Genomic DNA, 21,191 nt, shown 5'->3' on the forward strand with positions numbered 1-21,191 from the left:
CTGTAACTCCATTCTTCAGTCTAGAGATTGTAATCAAGGAGCAAAAATATTAACAATAGTTTATCTGTAAACTCTTTGGAGATTTGAACTCAGATTAATCAGCCACAGGACTCACCAAGAAATGTTTCCAATTCCCTAAGCATGAAAAGATAAAATTATAAATCCACCTCCATAACACCTTAATTTTGCTCACCCCCTGTGCTAGAAACAGCTGCTTTAATTCCTTGAACTTTGACAGGTCAGCCTACAAACAGCCCCGTTTTACTTCGGTAGCAGAAAAATAAGAGACAACTAAAATGAGGAAGTTCTGACCCAGAATGCAACCCATTTCTACATCATGGAAGTTTTTAGTCGAGAATACATTTTCAACTTTGAAGAAGATTCAGAATAAAACTTCGAAGTTATAAAGAACATTCTCAAATAGTCTGGGCACCCTGCAAAACTGTTTGTGCAAGAAATCCCCAGAAACATCCATTGAAGAAAAAATCCCTTGTAGCACTTTAGTTCCCTGCAGTAAAAACCCCAAATGAATCACCATGGGTGGATTTAGAAGTGACCAACTCTAAGAAGAGTCAGTTTAATTTCAATAAAGCAACATAAGCTTTCTGTGCATCCCTCCCCAGGACCAAGAGCTGACTTTTTTAAAATTATGCTTGGTGACTGAAATGGGGAAACAGAAGCTTCACTGTCAGCTGAATTAACTCAAATGCATCAAAGCAGGATAACTGGATTTTATCTTTATGTTCTAAGCTTACCTTTTAATGCACACTGAATTTACATGAACATCAATTCTGAAAGACTATTAATGAAAAGTATCACTAAATGCTCAGTGTAAGTCTAAGGAAATTGTTGTCTGGTTGTCTTAAGACAAGCAGTCTTAGCATAGAAAAACACAAATATCTCTTTATGAACATGCCCAGATTTACACAACACCCTGTGACTCCAACAAAGTAACAAATTTTAGTTGTGAGCCCAGGAAAAGGTGCATTTGTCCCTCAGCAGACAAACAGGCACACAGGACATGAAATCTGTGCCTGGTTTGACACAGCTGTACCAGGTCTGTAGACAAGGATATGAAACACTTAAATTTATCAAAGGCAGAGAGATCAGCTGATCAAACAGGGCTTTCCACTGTGACCCCTTCCTGTTTTCTGTTTAGAACTGCAAGCTTCAACTCCAGCAACCAACAAGCCTCAATTTTACTTCTTCTTTCAAGCAGCTGAAAGCAACACAAAAAAGAACTGGCGTATATTCCTCATTCTTTACAGAAGAGCTTTAAAAAACAGCTTGAACTTTTGGGATCAAGTTGTTACTACATTTGAAACTAAACCTAAAAATTACAATGGTGGTGTTCAAGCTCTTTGCTGTTGAAGATTTTCTCATGAGTGAGCATTACATCCATCCACACTTCCAGAGTTCTTCCTTTAGGAGAGTAAAAGGAAAGTTTAAGTTTATCCTGACATTACCTAATACAGGGCCAGCTGTACCCCCTCCTTCTCACATGTTTAGTTTTGCTTTCTGTTGGAAATGCTGTAATAATTAAAAGCCAAAACTCCCACTTTCTCCCCAATGAAAAATGTTGCTCTCTTCCACAGATGGCTGTAGAAATAACTCCCTCAAAAAGCGAGTTCAGTAAAATACTCACACACAGGCAGGATCACACCAAGCAGGTGATGTTTCAGTGGAACAATATTTATGAAAAACAGGCTTATGATTTGACTCAAATGCCATGAAAACTTTCAGATGGAAAACACAGGTAAACTCTGCCCCAGATTATTGGTGTTTAGTGGTGCAAAGTTAAGTCATATGCAAATTACAAGCAACAGGAAGTCAAGTGAAGGTAATAAGGAAAATCAATTAGAAGCAGTCGGGTAATGCTGCCAAGCACCACTGCAGCCCAGTGACATTTAAACCAAGTGACAAGCCTAAACCAGTGACATTTTAAGCCTAAACCAAGTAGGTGACTCAAAAGTAGCATTCACAGCAATCATTTGAAGTTTCTAAAAAACAATTTGCCCAGAAGGCAACTTGAGCATGAATTTACCTCCAGAACTGGTCCAGCTCCCAGAATGGTTCTCTCCACACCACTGGCGTACCCTTTCTGGCTCAGTGCTGTGAGGCAGTGAATTAAGAAGTTTGTGCTTTGGGTTTTCCCAGAGCCACTTTCACCTGATATAACGATGCACTGATTAACATGTTTTTTAAGCATTGTGTGATAGGCCACATCAGCAATGGCAAAAATATGAGGCTCCAACTTCCCAAGCTGATGGTTCTCATACATCTTGACATACTTGGGGTTATAAATGGGCAGGAACTTGAAGGGGTTAATTGCAATCAGGATGCTTCCTGCGTAAGTGTAGATTCTGTGCTTGAGGAAGCGGCACTTGAGGTTCTCCAGGAGCGTTGTCTCCGTCAGGTTGGGCAGATTGCAAAGGTCATCAAAGTCCTCGTGGTGCCAGGGCAGAAAGCCCCTCTCCACCAGGCGCCGTGCATCCCTCTCCTTGGAGAGCAGCTGCATCTGCAGGTATTTGATGGTGCCATCAGTGTTCCTCTCCTGCAGCAGGAAATAGTACCCGTCCTTCTGCGGGTGCTCGTCCTGAGCGCGCCGAGGCCACAGCAGAACCCTGTGCACCGGAGAGTCGTTTATGTCAAGTACCCATTCTTCTCCGCCTGACTCCTTCACCTCCACCAGCACATAATGTTTGGAGACATCCAAGTTTAAGATATTAATCACGTCCTTGATGACATCTGATGACGTACTGTCCTTGGTTGCTGTCACTTTGCAGCAGGGAGCGCTTTCTGTTGAGAGCTGGGGGTAAATATGAAGATTATAGGCTGCCTTTGCCTGGCAAACTGCACTGTCAGCATCTTTTAAACTCATTCTGTCCCCAGATGGGCTTCTGTCTTCCACCCCTGCTTAATATGCAGTGCCCATTGTCTGGAAAAAAAAAGATCAGGTATTAAAAAGTGTGTACAACAGGTATTAGGGCAAAGTGTTCTTTTCTGCAGGATGAAAATACAGTTATTACACAGTGCATTTGTTCTTTAATAATTTACTATCAGTGATATTATTTCTAACAGCCTGTTTGGGAAATCCTATGAGTGGAGAGCTGCCACAGCACCCAGCCTCCTTTCACTTTTCCATCTGTTCCCATGCCACCCCTTCCTCCCTGTCATGGCACACAAGAATTCACACAGCCACAGCAAAGCAAACCAGGATCAATGTCCAAACTAAACCTTCCTTGTTTCCCCAGGTTAGTTTTAGCCCAGATGCTTTCCTTGATCTGGCCCACATAAACATTTATCCACCCTCCCACGGAAGCTCTTCCTTAAAGCTGCACCAGCAGCTTGAGGCAGAAACAGGGTTTGGCCACTTCTTAATCCAGTTCAGAGCAGTCATGAGCTAAGGCAGAGGGATCAGTGCACACAAACACAAGGAGGAAAATGTTTCTGACACTTTTTTCTCCCTTATTTTCCCTCACTAAGCTCTTTCCATGAGAGGTAAAGGACAGGTACAGCATCTACCCCACGGAGCTCTCAGGAAGCAGAGCCCCAGCTGCCTGGAGCAGCCCTAACACACCACAGGGATTTCTTCAGCAGGGATCAGTGACACAGCCAAGAGACTGCTCATTCCACTTGAACACTTATCTTCTATCTTAGGCAACAAAGTAAAGTCTTCCTGCAATTACTTTTCAGCAGTAAACAAGATCCTAAATAACCCACTTTGTTCACGAGCCTTTATCTCCATCACATCAACTCCTTCCTCGCTGGCTCAGGAACCTCATTCACACATCTCCAAAAATCAGTCACTGCCTTTGCTTTTTCCTCCCTCCAGCCTTGGTGCAGGCCAGACACGTAACTGCAGCCTGCCAACAACCTCAGGAGCAAACCTCTTCCTCACTGCCAAGTTAAAAGTCTCTAGACCCATCTGTGCCTTCCCTGGTGATTTTCCTCTCCTGTGCAGTTGGTGCCCTCTAACTTCTCTAACTTTGCCCACGTTGCTTTAGCTGCACCGTTCCTTTGCTTATCAAGGAGTGCTAAAAGGAGAAGGATAATGAAGCACCCCTTTGTTTTAGCAGTCTGTAAAACTTCATACTGAGAATAGCAGTTCAATTTTTGTTTCAAGAACAAAGTGTTCTAATTATACACTGACATGCCAAATACATTAAAAAAAAAGAGGAAAGAGGCAGAGAAATGCCAAAGAAGTTACTTTTTGCCACTAAACAACTGCACAGGAACTTGCACAAGGCCACAGAGAGCAATCATTTCAAATTAAAATCAGTAGAGTTGGAGGCTTTTAGCTGCCACTTCCAGTGCAAGTAATGAATCACTTCACAAAACATATGACATAGCTGTGGCTCACGAAGAGCCTCAGAGGAGGGAGCTGTGCTTCCAGGGACTCTGGAACAGCTTCCAGCAGACACTGCCACACAGGCTGCATCATTTGTAGTGGCTACTCATCTAAAGGAAGGCTGAATAAGCTACAGATGGCAAGACAAACCACAATACGTCTCGGATCAAACTGTATGATCCACCCAAGGATGTTTTTCCCCATTAAATGTCATTCTCCGTTCAGTAAGGAGGGTTCCAAGAACCTGGCCATACAAAAGGCTGCAGCAGCAAGCTCCAAGTGCTTCTCCATTTCCTGTAATAATCACTGACCAATAAAGAAGTCTGAAGCAGCTTTGAAGTAATTAAGCAAGTGTGAAGCAGTCTTAATTTATAAAAGCCCAAACTTTTGCACTGAGTAGAATGTACAGCAGACTGCTGCTGATGGGGAAGATCCATCTCAGCACAGACAGAAAAACAGAACAACACTGAACATTTTCCTCTGCAGCTACTCTGCCAGTTCAAGGGACACAGCCTTTTGCAGACTTCCTTTTTTCAACCCCCAGCATTGAGTTTCAGACACACAGTCTGCTGAGTTAGAGGAAGTGCCCTCAGTAAGAATTTTGGCCAAAACAGCTCCCTAAAGAACATTTCACCAGCTTTTTGCCAACACAGAAGAGCTGAACCTCGGTGCTGACCTGTGACTTTACTAACACACATTTCCTAACCTCGTCTCATGTCAGACACCAAAATTTGGGACATTGCTCAAGACCCCAGCTCACACTTTCCAAAGGGAAATCAGAGTGCAGATGCCACTCCTCTACAAGTGACAAACTCAAGGCCAATAGAGCCAGTAGAGTTTGCTCACATGTGTACAACTGGAAAATTCAATTTTTCTATCTGAGAATGTGCAGATATTGCAGAGGTTTAAGGAAAACCTGCTGGTCTCCTACTACTTGTGATTTTCTTAGAAAGAATATCAAATTTATTTGATGACAATACAGCTCTGAAAGAACAGACCTCTGGCTTGCCACTAAACAATTTTTCAGGCCACAAATTAGAATATAAAAGCAAAAGAGCATTCACTGGACAGAAGATAAATTGGTTACCTAATGAATCCCAGTATTCAACTAAGGACAGGTATCTTCAAGCAATTGGAGGATGAGTTCCTAGAGAAGGATTCCTGGCATCCAAGTAAACATTTTCATGATGGTTCTAAAAGAAAGAAAAGAGTTACTGATAAAGAGCATACCACAAAGAGATTGAAAAGGCAGCAAGTGAGCAAGAAGTTAAATTAATTATGTAGGTCAGTAATATAGGAGCAAGAAAACAACAGCTAAACAAATTCCAGCTGGGTTTAGAGACATATAAAACTTCAACTTTATCCAAGAACCAACCTATATCAGCTATCCTGAAATAGGTCCAAAAGCATAGCAAGGAATTATTTGAACACAATATTCTACCCTAGCACCACAAGCACGACAGTGAATGCAATCTCCAGATAAACACAACTCAGTATTTTGTTAGGCAGCCACATTACCCTTATGCTCAGAAGATACAAGACCAATTTGGATTTATTTAGAATAAATCCAAATTTCAATTGAGGAGCTAAGGACAGCAACAACAAGAACAAATCCAAATCTGTTAGAAACCCTGCAGGCTTTGTGTGGCAGGAGCACACAGAGGACACTGTTATCAGTGCAGTCCTTGCACAGGACCTGCAGTTGGGTACAATCACCAGGCTGGAGGACAAAGCCACAACACAGGGCAGGGGCTGGAACTCTCAGCTAAACAAACTCAGGCAAACATGAGACAGAAACATCACCAGAAGGTTAAACTGCACTGCAAAAACTTAACTGACACCAACGAGGCCTGGTTGCCAAATCTTTTTTTAGAATATCAGCCAGTTCCCAGTAACCAAGTTGCCTCATAATTAGAAGAGTTAATTAGCTACCACCCTCTTGTTTATGTCAAGAGCAGGCTGAAGAGATGATTGCAATGATTCCTTCTCATTTTATGATCTCAAATTATTCAGACAACTTTTAGGCAATTGAAATATTTATTCTGTGTGATTTGGCTCGTCAAGGAAGCACAAGCCTGAATTCAGGTGCAGAGAATACTGCAAGTAAAAGGAGAAATACAAGAAAGAAGGTAATAGTGAAACCACACAGGTCAGCATGCAAACCCTGCTGGGTTCCGTTTGGAGATGGAAATTCTGCAGTTACCTCAAGTTCTTTCAATACCCTTTCTTATAAGAAGCTTCTTTTCAATATATAGAAAAGGAAAAAATCTGTAACTTTACTTTTTGCTCAGACAATTTTAGTAAAAATTTAGTAAAAACCAGAAAATTCCAATTTTAGATGGTCATTTTGATGGTATTTTATAAGGGTTTTCTAGACTCCATTAAGCCAATTAAATTTTTAACAGGCATTAAAGCCAACAGTGTCCACTTGGTAAGAGAGTGGAACTCCAGCAGAGAGCTTCGCCCCAATCAGTGCAGGGTCTCTTTTTAGTTTAAATAAGGCCATAATTTGAAGCCACATATTTAGTCAATGAATCATGGTGAAGCTAAAAAGGGAAAGCTACCATTACAGCAAAATTGTTGAGGATGAACTGTACAATATTCCAGTTCTTCGCATTTTCTCATGTATTTCCACTGCTGATTCCTCAAAGGGAGAGATTCCAGCTTCTCCCACTGCTCACCAAGCAATTCTCAACACAAAAATGGAAATTTACCCCAGGTACTTGACCTCTGATATTCTTAAACACCAGAACTGCCAGTGACCATCCCCAAAAAAGATCAATCTGTCTGGCCAAATTGAAAACATTCAGCAGTTTCAAAAATATTCACCTATTACTGACCTTCATCTCCAAAGCAAGGAATTTCCAGCAAATCAGGCTGGAGAGACATCTTAAAGTTTCCACAATTAACTTTAATTAACAGGCAAGGTAAAGATCCTTGTCCTACCTCATGTCATATGGACAAGTGCTGTTAATTGAGCATAATTGATTTTAATTTTTTTCAGTATTCTAGGCATTTATACATTACCTGAAAATCACTTCAGGTTCTAGTCACACTTCAATGTTTTCCTTGGTTATAAAGAATTCAGCCAGACTAAACAACTTTAGATCCTTGGATTTCTTTAAGTAAAAGCTCTTGGATTTTCTGCTCCAAAAGGAGGAATTCTGAATGGACCACACAAAAATTACAACACATTTGTTACTACTCTTTGCAATCAACCCTGCAGGGAAGTTACTGCCCCGGAGTGCCTGGCAAAGGAGAAGCTGGGCTGCAATGCAGTGTAACACAGGAAAAAGTCAAAGAAATCACTTTAGTTCCAGGCAGTTCCTTCTCTTACCTGCCCCCAGCACCCTGATCCTAAACCAGCCCTGATGCAGCCTCCACTTCCTCTGGATGACTCAAATGCACAATCTCACCTCAAAACACAGATACCTTATCAGGCTTTGCAGTGATGTTAGATGTTATTACCTTATAAAAAGCGTGATGTCACGGATGCATATGAGAGTGATTCAGAAAATGTGGCCCAGTTGAGGAATCAAGGCAAAGCAACTGAAAGGCTCAGAGGGAAACAATGCAAGCCAAAAGAACCTTGGGGGTTATTCTATCACTTTTTGTAGTTTTCTTAATTTTTTCCTTAACAGCACTACAGCTGTCAACAAAGGAAATAAAAGTTTCACTGCTCTAATGTTGCATTTACACCGATGACAAATTTTTAAAAGAAACTTTAGGCTGAACTCTCATGTGAACAGAATGTACACATGTCAAAAATAGCTTTAAAAACGCTTTTATTGTTTAATATCAATGGTCTTTATAGAAAGGGCAGATTTTTCTGGAATCTGCATTGAGTTTCATTTGGTAATCAGAGACACACAACACAATAAAGCCTTGATAAAAGCAACTCCACAAGCCACGCTTTAGTCACTTGATACACCAAGAAAACACAATATTCTACAGACAAAACCTTTGACTTTTCATTTTGTGAAATAAAGGCATTCCTAGACCTTCCTTTTAGAAAAATAAAGCCTTATCAGCATCTCGGGCTTTGCTTCTCCGTCATATTAGCATAAACAGGCCTTGTTTCTTAGAAATGTGATAAACACCTTCAGCCTTCACATTCACAAAAATGCACTGAGCCAAAAACATTTTGTTGAATCCGAGTCTTTCACTGTTTTCCTTGGCTGTTGAGATAGCCAGCACTGTTGCACTTTTTAGAAATTCTTCCTTTTTAAATGCCTAGGATATGCAAATCCTGCCCTTTGACCTTCTAGCAGAGGAAAGGCCATATTTAGCCTCAGTGTGCATGTGAGTCAAACACGTTATTCATGCACAGGATTATTCAGGAGGTCTAATGTTTGAATCACTATGGGTCAGAAAAGTGTCTGTATTCCTTTCTAGGTGAACCTCGTTTAAATCTTTTAGCAGTTGCATTTACTCTTCCTAAATTATTCAGTTCCATGGACGTTTTGGGTTCCACAGAAAAGCCCAGACCTGGGAGTTCTCCCACTGGGAATGGACAGTTTGTGCAGGCAGCTGTCGCTGCAGGAGCTGTAACATTCAACGTGTGAAAAAGCTTTTTGTTGAGACAAACATTCAAGCACAGTAACAAAAAAAAAGGAAAAAAAAAGAAAAAAAAAAATCAAGCCCTAAACTGTATAGTTCTACAACTTGCATTACTGCAGTGACTCCCAAGTTTTATGTGAATAATTAAGGATTAAAGATTGAGGAAGCGGCCTCAGATGCATCATCCTGAAAAGCATACTGTTATTGAACTTCAGATGTAGGGCAGGCAGAAATCCCACAGCAGTGCAAAGACACACAAAAGCCACAATGAATCGTGGAGCTAATATGAATACACATCCAAAGCTCCCCAAGCTGCTTCCCCTACATTAAATGGATTTATTCCTGATGAGATTCTGAGTTAGACACCCAGGGCTTACTAAAACTTAACCTAAACTGGAATGCAAGGTTACCCCACGCTGTTACTTCAGGGCAAGTTCTTCAGCCAGGGATTCCAGCTAACAGGCCCGAAATCAAAGAGCTCCTAATTACCCATGACAAACTTATTTGCAAACACCTTGGTAGACACACCGATACCAATCCAGCTCTAGGAGTACCGTGGGAGGATGCTGATGACATCTTTGAAAGGCTAATTGCATCTGCCGGGAGCTTGAGATCATCTCCAGCCCTTTGCTCCACTGCCACCCATTTCCAGAAGGTGAAATCAAAGAATGCTGAGCTCATTTGCATCCAAAGTGCTTCTCGCTTTTCAAAAACGCGAATTGCAAATAAAGCGGGGCAAGAATTTCGCCAAAATACTTACAGAGTAACAGAAAACAAAGCTAAAATGATACTGGGAATTCATCCTCCACCAGGATCACACATACCTGTATCAGACCTACGGCCAGAATTGTCACGAGTCAGGATACAAGTCTGATACTTTTAGTCTAGAAACATGTAACAAAGGATGTTCCTAGCTTGCAAAAGTTTTACTTCCCAGAGATTGCAAAACCAAGCTTGCCAAGAAGACAGAGCACTATCGACATGCACACAGCAAGAAGCACAATTCAATCGTGACAGTCATCACGATAAAGCACAACCCCAGCGCAGCAGCAGCACCAACTGTCAAGAGCTGCTCAAAAATAACACAAAGAAACAAAAGAACCCTGAGAGCTTTACGGATTTTTTTGAAAGATCACGAGATATTTGTCTGAAAGATTACAGGCTATTCATACCGAGAGTCAAAGGCATCACACGAAAAAGCAGAACAGTGTGTGGCTGAAAAATCACAAGCAGGAGATGGAAAAAAGCAGGAGCTGGAAGTAACACCGTGCCCTGCTCAGGCTGTGCCCGAGGGACGGGAGGCACAGCCGGGCGTCAGACACTTCCCTTCCCCGGCACCTCCAGCTCCTCGGGCACACAAAGGCACCGCAGCACCGCATCTGCCCCGCGCCCGGCACAGCCCCGGAGCCCGGCACGGCCCCCGGCCCCGGGCACAGCCCAGCTCCTGAGGGCGTCCCGGGGAACCGCTCCGGCCCCGGGCTCCTGAGGGAGGCAGCGGATCCCAGCGGCTGCCCCGGCCTGGAACTGAGACACCCTCTCAGAGCCGACCCTCACATGCTCCCTCAGATCTGCCCCGGCCCTCACAGACCCCCTCAGAGCCGACCCTCACACGCCCCCTCAGAACTGCCCCGGCCGCTCTACAGCGCTCGGTGCAAGACCTGATTCCTGAGAGGCACCGCCACTATAGCGCTGGGTATCCCGTAGCGAAGGAGCAGGAGGCAGGGGGAGCGGGAGGGATGCGCAGCGGGAGGAAGGGGAGCGGGAGGAAGGGGAGCGCGGGGCCCGTTACCTGCGCCGCTGTCGAAGCGCGGCCGCCCGGCCCGGCCGCCGCCACAGGCCCCCCGCGCGCCACTTCCGGGTGGGGGGGAGCCGGGGCGCGCCCATTCAGCGCCGCCCTCGCCCCGCGCATGCGCCGGATCGCGGCAGGGCCGGGGCGGGGGCGCGGAGCGGCGCCCACGGGCTGGGGGCAGTGGAGAGGAAGCGGCGGGCGCTGCTCGGGGGGTCGCGGGTTCGAGCCCCGAGCCCGCTGCTCGGCCCCGGCGCGGCTGGGGGCGGCACGCAGGTGCGGTCTGCCTGTCTAAGGGGGTGGATTCTCGTCAAAACCAAAGAATCCCGGTGTCCTGCTGGTCCGGGAGCGTCCCCGCCCGCCGCTGCGGCGGTGGTGGGGTGGCTGGTGCTCGGGTGTCAGAGCACTGCGCCACACTGGTTCAGAGAATCACAGAATTGTTTGGGTTGGAAGAGACCTCTGGAGATCACTCAGCCCAACCCCTCTGCCAAGGCAGAGTGACCTGGAGCAGGTGACACAGGAAAGCGTCCAGATGTGTTTGGGATCACACCATAGAGGGAGACTCCATAGCCTCCCTGGGCAGCTGTTCCAGTGCCCAGCTACTCTCAACATAAAGAAGTTCTTCCTCATGTTGAGGTGTTTGTTTGTGTTTTCGTTTGTGCCCATTACTGCTCGTGCTGTCACTGGGCACCACTGAGCAGTGGCAGCACCCTCTGAACACCCCTTGGAGATATTTGTATGGACTGATGGGATCCTCTCTCAGCCCTCTCCTCTCTGGACTAACCAGGCCCAGTTCCCGCAGTCTCTCTTCACCACAGAGATGCTCCAGACTCCTCATCCTCTTTGTGGCCTCCACTGAGTTCTCTCCAGTAGCTCCTTGTCTTTCTTGTACTGAGGAGCCCAGAACAGACCTCACCAGCTGAAGCTACCTCCTGCCAAACGCCTGAGGCAAGGAGCACCTTTAGGGCCAGCCGTGCTGCACGAGTTGCCAGACCCTCCTTAAGCGCTTTATTGAAAAGGCAGCGCAGCACCCGGGGCTGCGCGCCTGGACCGGGGCTCGTTTCATTCCTCCGCGCCGCCAGGGGGCGCGCTGCCGCCCCTCGCCGCTCCCACCGCTCCCGCCCCTCGCCGGTGCCGCCCCTCGCCGCTCCCACCGCTCCCGCCCCTCGCCGGTGCCGCCCCTCGCCGCTCCCGCCGCTGCCGCCCCTCGCCGCTCCCACCGCTGCCGCCCCTCGCCGCTGCCGCCCCTCGCCGCTGCCGCCCCTCGCCGCTCCCACCGCTCCCGCCCCTCACCGCTCCCACCGCTCCCGCCCCTCACCGCTCCCGCCCCTCGCCGCTCCCGCCCCTCGCCGCTCCCGCCGCTCGCCGCTCCCGCCTCGGCGCGCACGCGCGGTGATTCAAACGCGGTGGCGGCCGGGGCGGTTCGGGTCTGAGGGGAGCGGTCCCGGGCTGAGGGAAGCGGTCCCGGGCTGAGGGAAGCGATCCCAGCCCGGCCTCTCGCCCGCCCGCCGCTGCCTCGGCACGATGCACTCGGAGGGCAACAGCACGGCGGCGGGCGGACAAACGCCTAAAACTACGCGGAAAGGTAGCGTGGGCTGAGGCGGGAGCCCGGCCCGGCCCGGCCCAGCCGAGGGGGAGTCCAGCCTGAGGCGGGAAGCTCCGCGGTGGGCCCGGCTGAGCTCTCTTTGCTTCTCTTCCAGGAGGAAGATTCGTGCAGTCTCGCTACCTGCAGTTCGATAAGAAAGATAGCAAGAAGGTGCCGAGAGTGCCGAGCTCAGACGTCGCTCAGAGAAAGGCAAAAAAGGTGTGAGGGGCGGCTTGGCCGTGTATCAGCGAGACCTGGGGGGAAACCGACTGTGCCGGGGTTGTTGGTGTGTTGCTAGGCGGGAGCTTGGGTGATACACTCTGGTGACTTCCAAAGCACCAAGGTGCTCTGGGATTTAGTTGTTTATTGTCAGCATTTCGGTTGAAGGTAAGATATTGCTGTTAATGTTCTGTCTTAGCTGTTTCTTTATTTTCAGGATGCTTCGTCAAGTTCCTCTTCATCAAATACTTCTCTGTCGTCTTCTAGAACTAAAGCAAGATCGGTTCCTTCTCAGAAACGCCAAACTTCTGCTGGTAGGTTTTACCAGTGTTTAAAAGCCATTCTTTTGTATTTTCAGCCTATGAAGCTTTTAACAACTCTAAGAGATTGATCTTTAGTATTGCTTGTATCACAGGCAGTTACTATTTGTGTGCAAAGGGAATTAAGAAACTTGATGTGAGACTAAGACAGATCAGGCCCTGGTTCTGGAATTGAGTGATTTTTTGTCTTTCCTGCCTTCTGCACAAGGTTTGGAACAGTTCTTTTCCTATGCCCTCACCATTACTCTGCTTTTTTTAATTTGATCTTTCTGTTAAACCAAATGTGAGTGAAAAAATCTCTGTAAAGTCGTCCATTTTTATTTCTTTTGTTATTACCAATGATTCCTGTCTGGTATTACTGACATTATCCACATTACTGATTATTATCCACAGATATCCAGTTATTGAGACAAATTATTCCCTTTTCTGTGAACTGGGACCTCAAAGGGTCTCACTTTATGAGGTCATTATTGAGTGGGCTTTAATAATAATTTTCCATTCTGGCCACAATTCCAGTTGGTAACTTTCTTTGGAGGTTGAAGAAAAATAAGTTTTAAAGTCTGCTCATTAGAAAACAAGTGCTCATTAGACATTTCTGGGAAAAGAGAGGCCTTGAGCTTATCAGGTGCAGTTTTTCAAGGCCATTTCTCAGGTCACAGTGGGGTGTGAGGGGAGGGATGTGACCACATCAGCTTCCCTGGGCCTCTAAAGCTTGGAGCTGTGAACTTGTTCTGAGCTTAATTCTTCCAGTTCTAATTCTTTTAGTCTGATAACAGCTTCTTTCTACAGGTGCTGACCACAGCTCCTTAAATCAGAGTGGTTTTGAGAAGGGTGACTTGCAGTCCACTTTATTGGATGAAGGCAAAATGAAGCTCCCAGACCTTGATATTTCTGCTATTCATGGTAAATTTCCATTCATATGCAATTTCGGGGTTTTTTTATTTTTTATGTGTGTGCTGAAATTTGGGGATAAGGTGTCAGAGTCCAGGGCATCCCTCTGGCTGCCCTGGATGGTCTGAGACCCTGGCAGAGGGGTTGGAGACCCTGGCACAGAGCCCAGAGTGACACTTGTCTTTGCCCTCAGCCCATGGGAGAAACTGCCAGCCCTGTACGAAGAATTACAAGCCACAAGAGTTTGATAGAAATAGCAGTTAGTTTATCACAGGGTGCAAATGTAGAATTTGGGGATTTTAGAATAGAAACAGGGGAGGCAAAATGGAAGAATCAGGGTGTGGCCTGTCCTCCTTCCTTGTCCTTGTCCTCCATCTTCTGCTGTGTGGGTCACAGGAGATTGGTTTGGGGTAGCAGTGGCATGCCTAACACAGGCAGTAGGTATTGGTAATTAATTGTAAATAACAAATACATCATGGACAATGGTTGGGTCAGAGAAAAGGTACAAAAGGTCTGAGCCCTCCCGACCTGGGGGGAGTCACCTCATGCCCTTGCTGCAACAAGGACCTTGGCAGAGCGCTGAAAGAACTGAGAGATAAGAAAAAATAAACAACTTTGAGAAACCTGAACTGGCCAACTTCGACTCTTTCTTCTGCTTTAGGCACGGGCATTCAAGGAAAAAAGACTCTTAACCAACATATCTTGGGAAAACCAACCTGAGAATAAGAAAATGTTGTATTGTATATTCACAAAAGGATTTTAGGCAGAGGTACTAAGACCTTGGGAGTTTAAATTATCTCGATATTTAGTATCTTTGGGGTGCTCTTTTTTTGGTTAAAGGCAAGAAGTAAAGTCAAAAATTAAAGAATAAAATATGCTTGAGTCTCTGTTCCTATAACAGGTGGGTGTCAGCCCTTCTGAAAGTGGATCACATTTGTTTGTCACTTAAATGCTCACCTGATCCTTGTCTGCTCATGAGTATATCAGAGCCAGAAACAGAACACAGATCTTTTTTAGTAGTACACACAATAATTTTGAGATTATCTCTGCCTTTAAAGAACCTGGTGCTCTATTGACCCACCCTATAGACCTGGCCAGAACAACACTAACTTTGTTGTTGTGATACAGATAAAAGTGACTCCAAGAAGAGTTCTTGTTCAGAATCAGCTTCAGGAGAAGATTCAGAGATAAACAAAACAAGCAGAGTCTCTGATAAGGTGAGTCTCACTGCTTATATTGGTATGGGTATTTATTTTGAAATGAAGATTTTCTGTTTCTCTTTAATCTGAATTGCAGCTGAGATCCTGGGAGGATTTAAAGCTCTTTGCAGAAGTCAGTTCTACTGCTGGCAGTGTTTGAGGTGTTGATCTGGACACTGACCAGAGCTTTCATTCCATTTCTTGTGGTAAAGAATCTGTTCCAGTTATTGCATCTCCTCAGGTGGATTCTTCTTGCATTCCTGCCCATACTCATTAATTATGTCACATTAAGAATTTCCTGGCACTTTTATTCTGAGAACTAACAGTGATTCAATCTAATGTAAAGTGCTTTATTTGGGGATTTCATTCAACGTAGTACTGGAACTTCAAATTCTCTACCAGAACTATGAGAATCTGCTGAAAATGTTATAAAAGATGATGGAACAAGGAGATGTATTTAATTGACATGAGTGTTTAAAAAACAAACTCCTCTCATTCAGCTGCCTATTGGCTTTGATGATTACAGGCATTAATTGAACTACTGGTAATTAATTTGACCACTGAAAAAGCCAATTGTTTAAATACCAAACTTGATGTAGAATATTCTTTTCTTTTCTGAAGAAAACTCGTGATTCTCGTGATGTGATGGCAGAGCTGGAATCTGAGACACTGCTTTTAACTTTCCTAAGAATAAAGGTGAGACTTGGTCAAGTATTTGGTGTTTCAGACAGAACTTGATATTGAAGAAATGTTTAATTTCTTAAATGCTTCCTGACCTGTAAAAGTTAGGTTTTTGGGACAGTATATATTTATAATTTGTAAAAGCTGTGAAAACTCTTGGTGTGGATTCAGTGCCAGTTTATTAAGCTTGTGCTGGTTCTTAGGAATTAGGGGGATGGGAGAACTGTGAGTCTGTCTGGAGCTGAAGGTTGTGGCAGTGACTTTGGGTGTATTTCCCTTTACAAAAAGGAGCAGGGGTGGGGCAAGAGTCTCGAGAGGGCCTTGAACTCTGATTTTCTGTGCTTACTGTGTGAATTCTCCTGTTCATTAATTGAAGCTCTTTGGTCTGGTCTGAGGCTTGCATTTCTTTATTCAGAATATGTCAATTGCTCAGATGTAGCATTGCTTTAATTGTGAATATTTTTGTGATGGAACAGGCAGAAAAAAGGGTTGCCAAGGTGGAGGAAATAGCAGAAAAAGACTTGCTAATGTTGTGTGAAGAAAAGCGGAGAGAACAGAGGCGGCTCTGGGAGCTGAAACGTGAAGTTCTGCTCAAGGAGACAGAGGAGAAGCTCAATGAAACATTAGACAAACAGGTAAATTTTAATTAACACTTCTCTGTAGCTGCACAGACTCATTTATGAAGCAGTCCTTTATCCAGGAGAGATTTCTCTGCTTGTGTGGCCTGCAGTGGTACAATTTTATACATCTTAAAACAAATCTGTCCTTCCTGTTGAGGCCTGCAGCACCTGAGCAGGTGCCCCTGGTGGGCAGGCAGGAAGGAGAAGCTCCTGGGCAAGGGCAGAGATTGCAGTGGCTGTCAGGGCAGGGCTGGGTGAAAATACCCAAAACATGAACATCCTGCACTTGTGCAACTCCAGTTCTGGTTAGAGCTGAGATCCAGCCCTTGGAGAGTCTCAGGGCTGTTGATTCCCTGAGATTCTCCTTGGGGTTGGTGTTCCCCAAGGTGCTCAGGGTTCCCCCAGGGTTGCTGTTCCCTGGGAGTTTCCCCTGGGTTGCTGTTCCCAGAGGTAATCAGGTTTTCAGTCTTCTCTTTGCCCTGGGTGTTTCACACCGAAGCCAGAGATGACAAGCTGAGTCCAGCAGTTCATGTTATCAAGGCTGTTTATTCTTAATTATCTATCAGTTCTTAACGAGCTTTGCAAGGTGTCCCCAGCAGAGCAGGACATGCGGGGGACTGGGCGGGTCAGAGAGCCCCACACCTCATGTACAGTACCCCTGACCCAACCACTGTCCGAGACGTATTTTTTATTTACAAAATTTTACCAATACCTACTACCTATGCTAACATGTCAGTTCTACTCTAAGCCAATCTCTAAAACCCAACTCAGCACAAAATGGGGGACGAGAGCAAGAACAAGGAGCACAGGGGCCACTCCCCAATTCCTCCATCTTGCCTCTTCAGGCCCATATGCTAAGAATCCTAATTTCTATATTTATATTCTATAATAAACCATCCACTACTTATTTTAAATTCTTAGGATTTGTGATTCTTCCTGCGTGTGAGTGTTCACTCCCATGGACAGGAATCAGAGTCAGTGTCCTCCTGGGATCTGTGTGGGTCTGACTGAGCCCCCTGTACAGATCCCAGACCCCCCTGTACAGATCCCAGACCCCCCTGTACAGATCCCAGACCCTCCTGTACAGTCTCCAAACCCTCCTGTACAGTCTCCAAACCCTCCTGTACAGTCTTCAAACCCTCCAGGGCGGCCAGAGGGATATCCTGGACTCCAACAGGAGAGCAGTGAACATCCTCTGTTGTTTGTTTGTCTTGTTTGTGTGTGTTAGCCACAAGTAGTTCTGACCTAATTGTAAGGAGACAGGTTTCTAATGAATAATTAATGTTTGACTAATGAATTTTCAACACTGAGTCTCTTTGCTTTTTAATAAATATGCATTGCTAAAATTGAACAAGGCTTTTGGGGAATACACTTGTTAATGACAGTCAGAGGATCTGATATAAAATCATTTGCTGGCTGTGCTGCCAATAGCTGAACTACAGAAAAAAGGGAACTGGTATTGAGGACATAGAGGAAAACTTAATAAACAGTTTGAAGGGATTATTGCACCACAGACTTTTTGAATTCCTCTGTCAATAAACATTTCAGAGTGGTATTTGGTTTTATAAATTATTTTTTTGTAGTGAGCCAGGTGTGCATTACAGAAGCTGTGCTTTTGGAGGAGTGTTGTTCAGTGTGTCTCTTTCAGATAGAAGTGCTGTCTCCCCTCGTGGCTGTGTGTGAGCAGTTTAAAGAGCAGTACAAAAGCTTTGCAGCTTCCCTGGATGCTACGAGACACGAGTTACCCATAAAGAACATTCACGTTGAAGGAGATAAGCAAACCTACCTTGGTATGAAAATTCAGTTTATCAAATTTCTTTTCAGTTATAGTGGGTTTATGTTAAAAAAGCTTCTCACATTGTTACTGCTCCATCTGTCTGTGGCCACTGGAGGAACTTTGTGTGCTCTTGTGTGGGCACTGGGCTGCAGCAATAATCACATGTTGTGCTGTGTGTAATTCTTATCTCTGTTTAACCACCTAACTACCCAGTTTATCTTGCAGCAGAGAAGAAATTAACTTTTTAAATTAGCTCAATCTTCATATACACCTTCTTAAGCAGGTTTCTATATTTTTTAACTGTATTCATGGCATTCCTCCCCCTTTCTTTTTTCCTACTGTGTAAACCAGTTGTGATCTTTCTTGTTTCTGTGTCTGAGGGACAGAGTCACCTGGGCAGACTTGCTCATGTTTCTTGCAGAACTGGAGCTTAAAAATTATTGTGTGCTGTCTTGAGTCAGAGAATATTTAATAAATCAGTACATGCATTTTGTATTGAAGTCTGGACAAAAAATTACATTTTTAAACTGCTGGTCTGCAAAAAAGCAAGATTCTTAAATAATTTACAGTAATCTTGCGCTTTCAGACAAATGCAAAATGGTTATTGAAGAACTTAAAATTCTTGTAAGAAGAGTAGAAAGAAATTGGTCCAATTTTTTGTTTGTGGATGTTGAAGGAAATGACTGAATAAATGTCATGGAAGGGGATACATGCCAACAGCAATATGTGAAACTAGCCAGGGAATTTTGGGTGTCTAAAACTTGTTTTCTCTCTTACATTTCTCTTAAAAAACTTTGACATACTCTAAATGAGAGCTTGATGAGCAATTTTAATAGCCTGTTGCTGGTGCTAGTCACAAAAATGAAAAATAATTTGGCTTTCATGGTGTTTTTGTGGAAGCTGAACAATATCTTTTCTGTCATCTAGTTCACCTCTCTCTGGGTTACTCCAGCTGTTAATATCTGGTATTAACTGGTGCCATTTTTAATAATATCTTTAACTTCTCATCTTCCAGATGAACTGGGAAAGCAATTAATGATCACACAGGAGCTTCTGACAGAAGTTATGCCAAACCACTCAGAGGATTGTGAAAAAGCTCTTGGTGCATTGAAGGAGCTTAAAGAAGTGTCCCAGCAGCTGAGTAAAGGGCTTCAAAGGTAATCTCAACAACTGGGTGGAAAGACTTGTTAAATAAATATTCAGAGGACAATCTATAGCCCTTGCCAGAACATTTCCAGAGCTCAGACTGGAGGAGGGTTAGCTGAGGGTTTGGCAGCTCTAATTCTCTTTGTAGCAGTTGTCTGCATCTCTCCCCTGCCCTGCCTGCAGTCACACTGGGCTGTTTGGGGTTGGTTTGTGCTCCAGGTGAGCCACATGGTGCCATTCTCTGACACTGAGAGTGTCACTGAGCAGGAATAGGCTTGGCAAGTTTGGGTATGTAGGAGTGGAGAAACCCAGGAGACAGAAGAGTGAGCTGCAAACTGTCTTAAATAACAACCCTGCAGATGTGTCATCCTTGAGGAGGCACAAGGAGCACAGAGAAGGGTTTTCTACTGAACTCTTGTGACAACAAATACAAAGCATCACTGGGAGGATGAGGAAGAGGTAAATGATGTCCTTCCCTTCCTTCATTGCCTCAGAAGAGATTAGAGTTAAAATCTTTGAAGGTTAATAGACCATTAAGCCACTCATCTCCCCCTCGGGCAAACTGCCCCATCTCTCCTCCCAGTTCTTGCTTGTGAGAAGAAAATTCACACTTTACATTTGTTTTCTTCTGGTGGGGCCGTAGTTGGAGAAAGATGCAAATGTCTGGGCATGTAGTCTTTGGGTAAAGCAGAGTTATTGTCCTTCAGAGTCACTGATTTCGCTTCATGTGTTTCCAGGAGCTTCACAGATGTGCAGGACCTGTCGTTTGCAGCCAGTAAAGAAGTTTCTCTGCATAACCAATATGTGTGTGAAGAGAATCATGGATTAGATGTTGTGAAACACTGGTATTTCAACTGAGTTTCTGTATTGTTTTACTGCTGGGTAGGTACTAACTCAAAGCCAGCAGACCTTTTATCCTTACAGGAACTGGAGAGTTGTTCTGTGGCTGTCCCACAGGGGGACATTGCTGCTTGTCTTTAATGGGGATTTCTGTGACAGGTTTTCCATCCCTTTCTGCCCTGACAGTACTGAAAGATAAACGATAAAAAGTGCAATTCCTGCCAAATCTGGCCTGTGTGGTCACCCACAGCCTGAGTGTTGGTTGCTCACTGAACAACTTCTGCAGGATCACTGATTTGTCCTGTATTTCTTGATGTGCTGGATGGGTACAAAGCACTTGCTTGGAAGGAGCCTGATCACTTTTAACAAGAGAAGTTTTGGTAACTAGTTGCCTGATTGCTTTGTAAACAAATTATTGAAATCACAAATGCTTTTGTACAAACCTGACTGCTCTTTAAAGATTCTGTTCTTTGTAATAATAAAGATTATTTTCCTCTGCTCTGTCGGTAGCCTTCAAGTTTGAATATATTCACTGATCTCCTGCAGCAGCTCCTGTTTCCATCTGGCCTTTCTTAGGGCTGGTACTGCACAGCCCAGTGATGCACCTGGACACACCAAGAGCACCCAATGCTGAGGCCAAGGCATTGAGAAATGGGGAAAGAAACCACAAACCTGATTACTGAGTGTGTGTGCTGTGCTAGGAACACACAAGCCTCATCTGGCATGCTTCTTCAACATCCTTTTATTTGGAATGCATTTTTTTCTTCAAGACATGCTGTAACCTGTATTTTTTAACCTGCAGAACCTCATTCTGTGATGGTTTTTCACATTTCTAGCCTAAGCTGTGTCTATAAGGCTTTTTGGCCTACTCCTAAGATACCTGGAGTATTATCCTTGCACTCCTTCAGGTGCTGTTCAGGCTTTCCTCCTGCCACTACTAAAGGTTTAACTAGATTCTTGTCTCCTATTATTAAAAATCAGGAGTAAATTAAGTAGCTGGATTAGTAAATGTGCCACACAAACTGTTGAGACCTCTCACATACAATGTTAATGTCACTTTTTTAGCAGCAGCTTCTCTGTGAAGCAGGGTTATTTCAGGATATCCATTTATTTCTTTTTCCTCCATGATCTGCACGTTCCCCTGTGTGGCTGCAGTCCAGCACAGCAGCACTCGGTGCTGGATGCGGCTGGATCGAGCTCTGGGGCAGGAGCTGCA

General features: G+C 44.7%; 2 protein-coding genes across 11 annotated transcripts in view; one reads left to right on the forward strand and one right to left on the reverse strand.

Annotated features, from left to right (window-relative positions):
- The window catches only part of MYO9B (myosin IXB), a 42,022-nt gene extending 31,191 nt beyond the window's left edge, over positions 1-10,831 (reverse strand). For all 9 annotated transcript variants that reach the window (XM_063403199.1, XM_063403197.1, XM_063403198.1 and 6 more), the window contains exons 1-3: positions 10,701-10,831; positions 5,439-5,544; positions 2,045-2,938 (exon numbers count right to left, since the gene is read on the reverse strand). In XM_063403199.1, coding sequence (XP_063259269.1) covers positions 2,045-2,881 — 837 coding nt within the window. In that variant the 5' untranslated portion in view covers positions 2,882-2,938; positions 5,439-5,544; positions 10,701-10,831. The remainder of the gene's footprint in view (positions 1-2,044; positions 2,939-5,438; positions 5,545-10,700) is intronic.
- Positions 10,832-11,997: 1,166 nt separating this feature from the next.
- HAUS8 (HAUS augmin like complex subunit 8) lies at positions 11,998-20,474 on the forward strand. Of its 2 annotated transcripts, none has more exons than XM_063403350.1 (10): positions 11,998-12,282; positions 12,398-12,492; positions 12,719-12,815; positions 13,611-13,724; positions 14,841-14,929; positions 15,533-15,607; positions 16,069-16,227; positions 17,861-18,002; positions 19,005-19,146; positions 19,873-20,474. In XM_063403350.1, exons 1-10 carry the CDS (start codon positions 12,222-12,224, stop codon positions 19,991-19,993), a joined length of 1,095 nt encoding a protein of 364 aa, XP_063259420.1. In that variant the 5' UTR covers positions 11,998-12,221; the 3' UTR covers positions 19,994-20,474. The 2 variants fall into 2 exon arrangements, with proteins under 2 accessions (XP_063259420.1, XP_063259418.1); XM_063403348.1 differs by having other exon boundaries at positions 12,006-12,282; positions 12,398-12,501.
- Positions 20,475-21,191: the final 717 nt, after the last annotated feature.

The sequence above is a fragment of the Prinia subflava genome, chromosome 8, assembly GCF_021018805.1.
Source record: "Prinia subflava isolate CZ2003 ecotype Zambia chromosome 8, Cam_Psub_1.2, whole genome shotgun sequence".
Classification (NCBI taxonomy): domain Eukaryota; kingdom Metazoa; phylum Chordata; class Aves; order Passeriformes; family Cisticolidae; genus Prinia; species Prinia subflava.

Bases quoted from the DNA above. Each gene is read 5' to 3' on its own strand.
- HAUS8 (XM_063403348.1), top strand. From the start codon at position 12,222: ATGCACTCGGAGGGCAACAGCACGGCGGCGGGCGGACAAACGCCTAAA. The intron at 15,608-16,068 runs GTGAGACTTGGT...GTGATGGAACAG, and splicing joins TAACTTTCCTAAGAATAAAG to GCAGAAAAAAGGGTTGCCAA. The intron at 16,228-17,860 runs GTAAATTTTAAT...TGTCTCTTTCAG, and splicing joins ATGAAACATTAGACAAACAG to ATAGAAGTGCTGTCTCCCCT.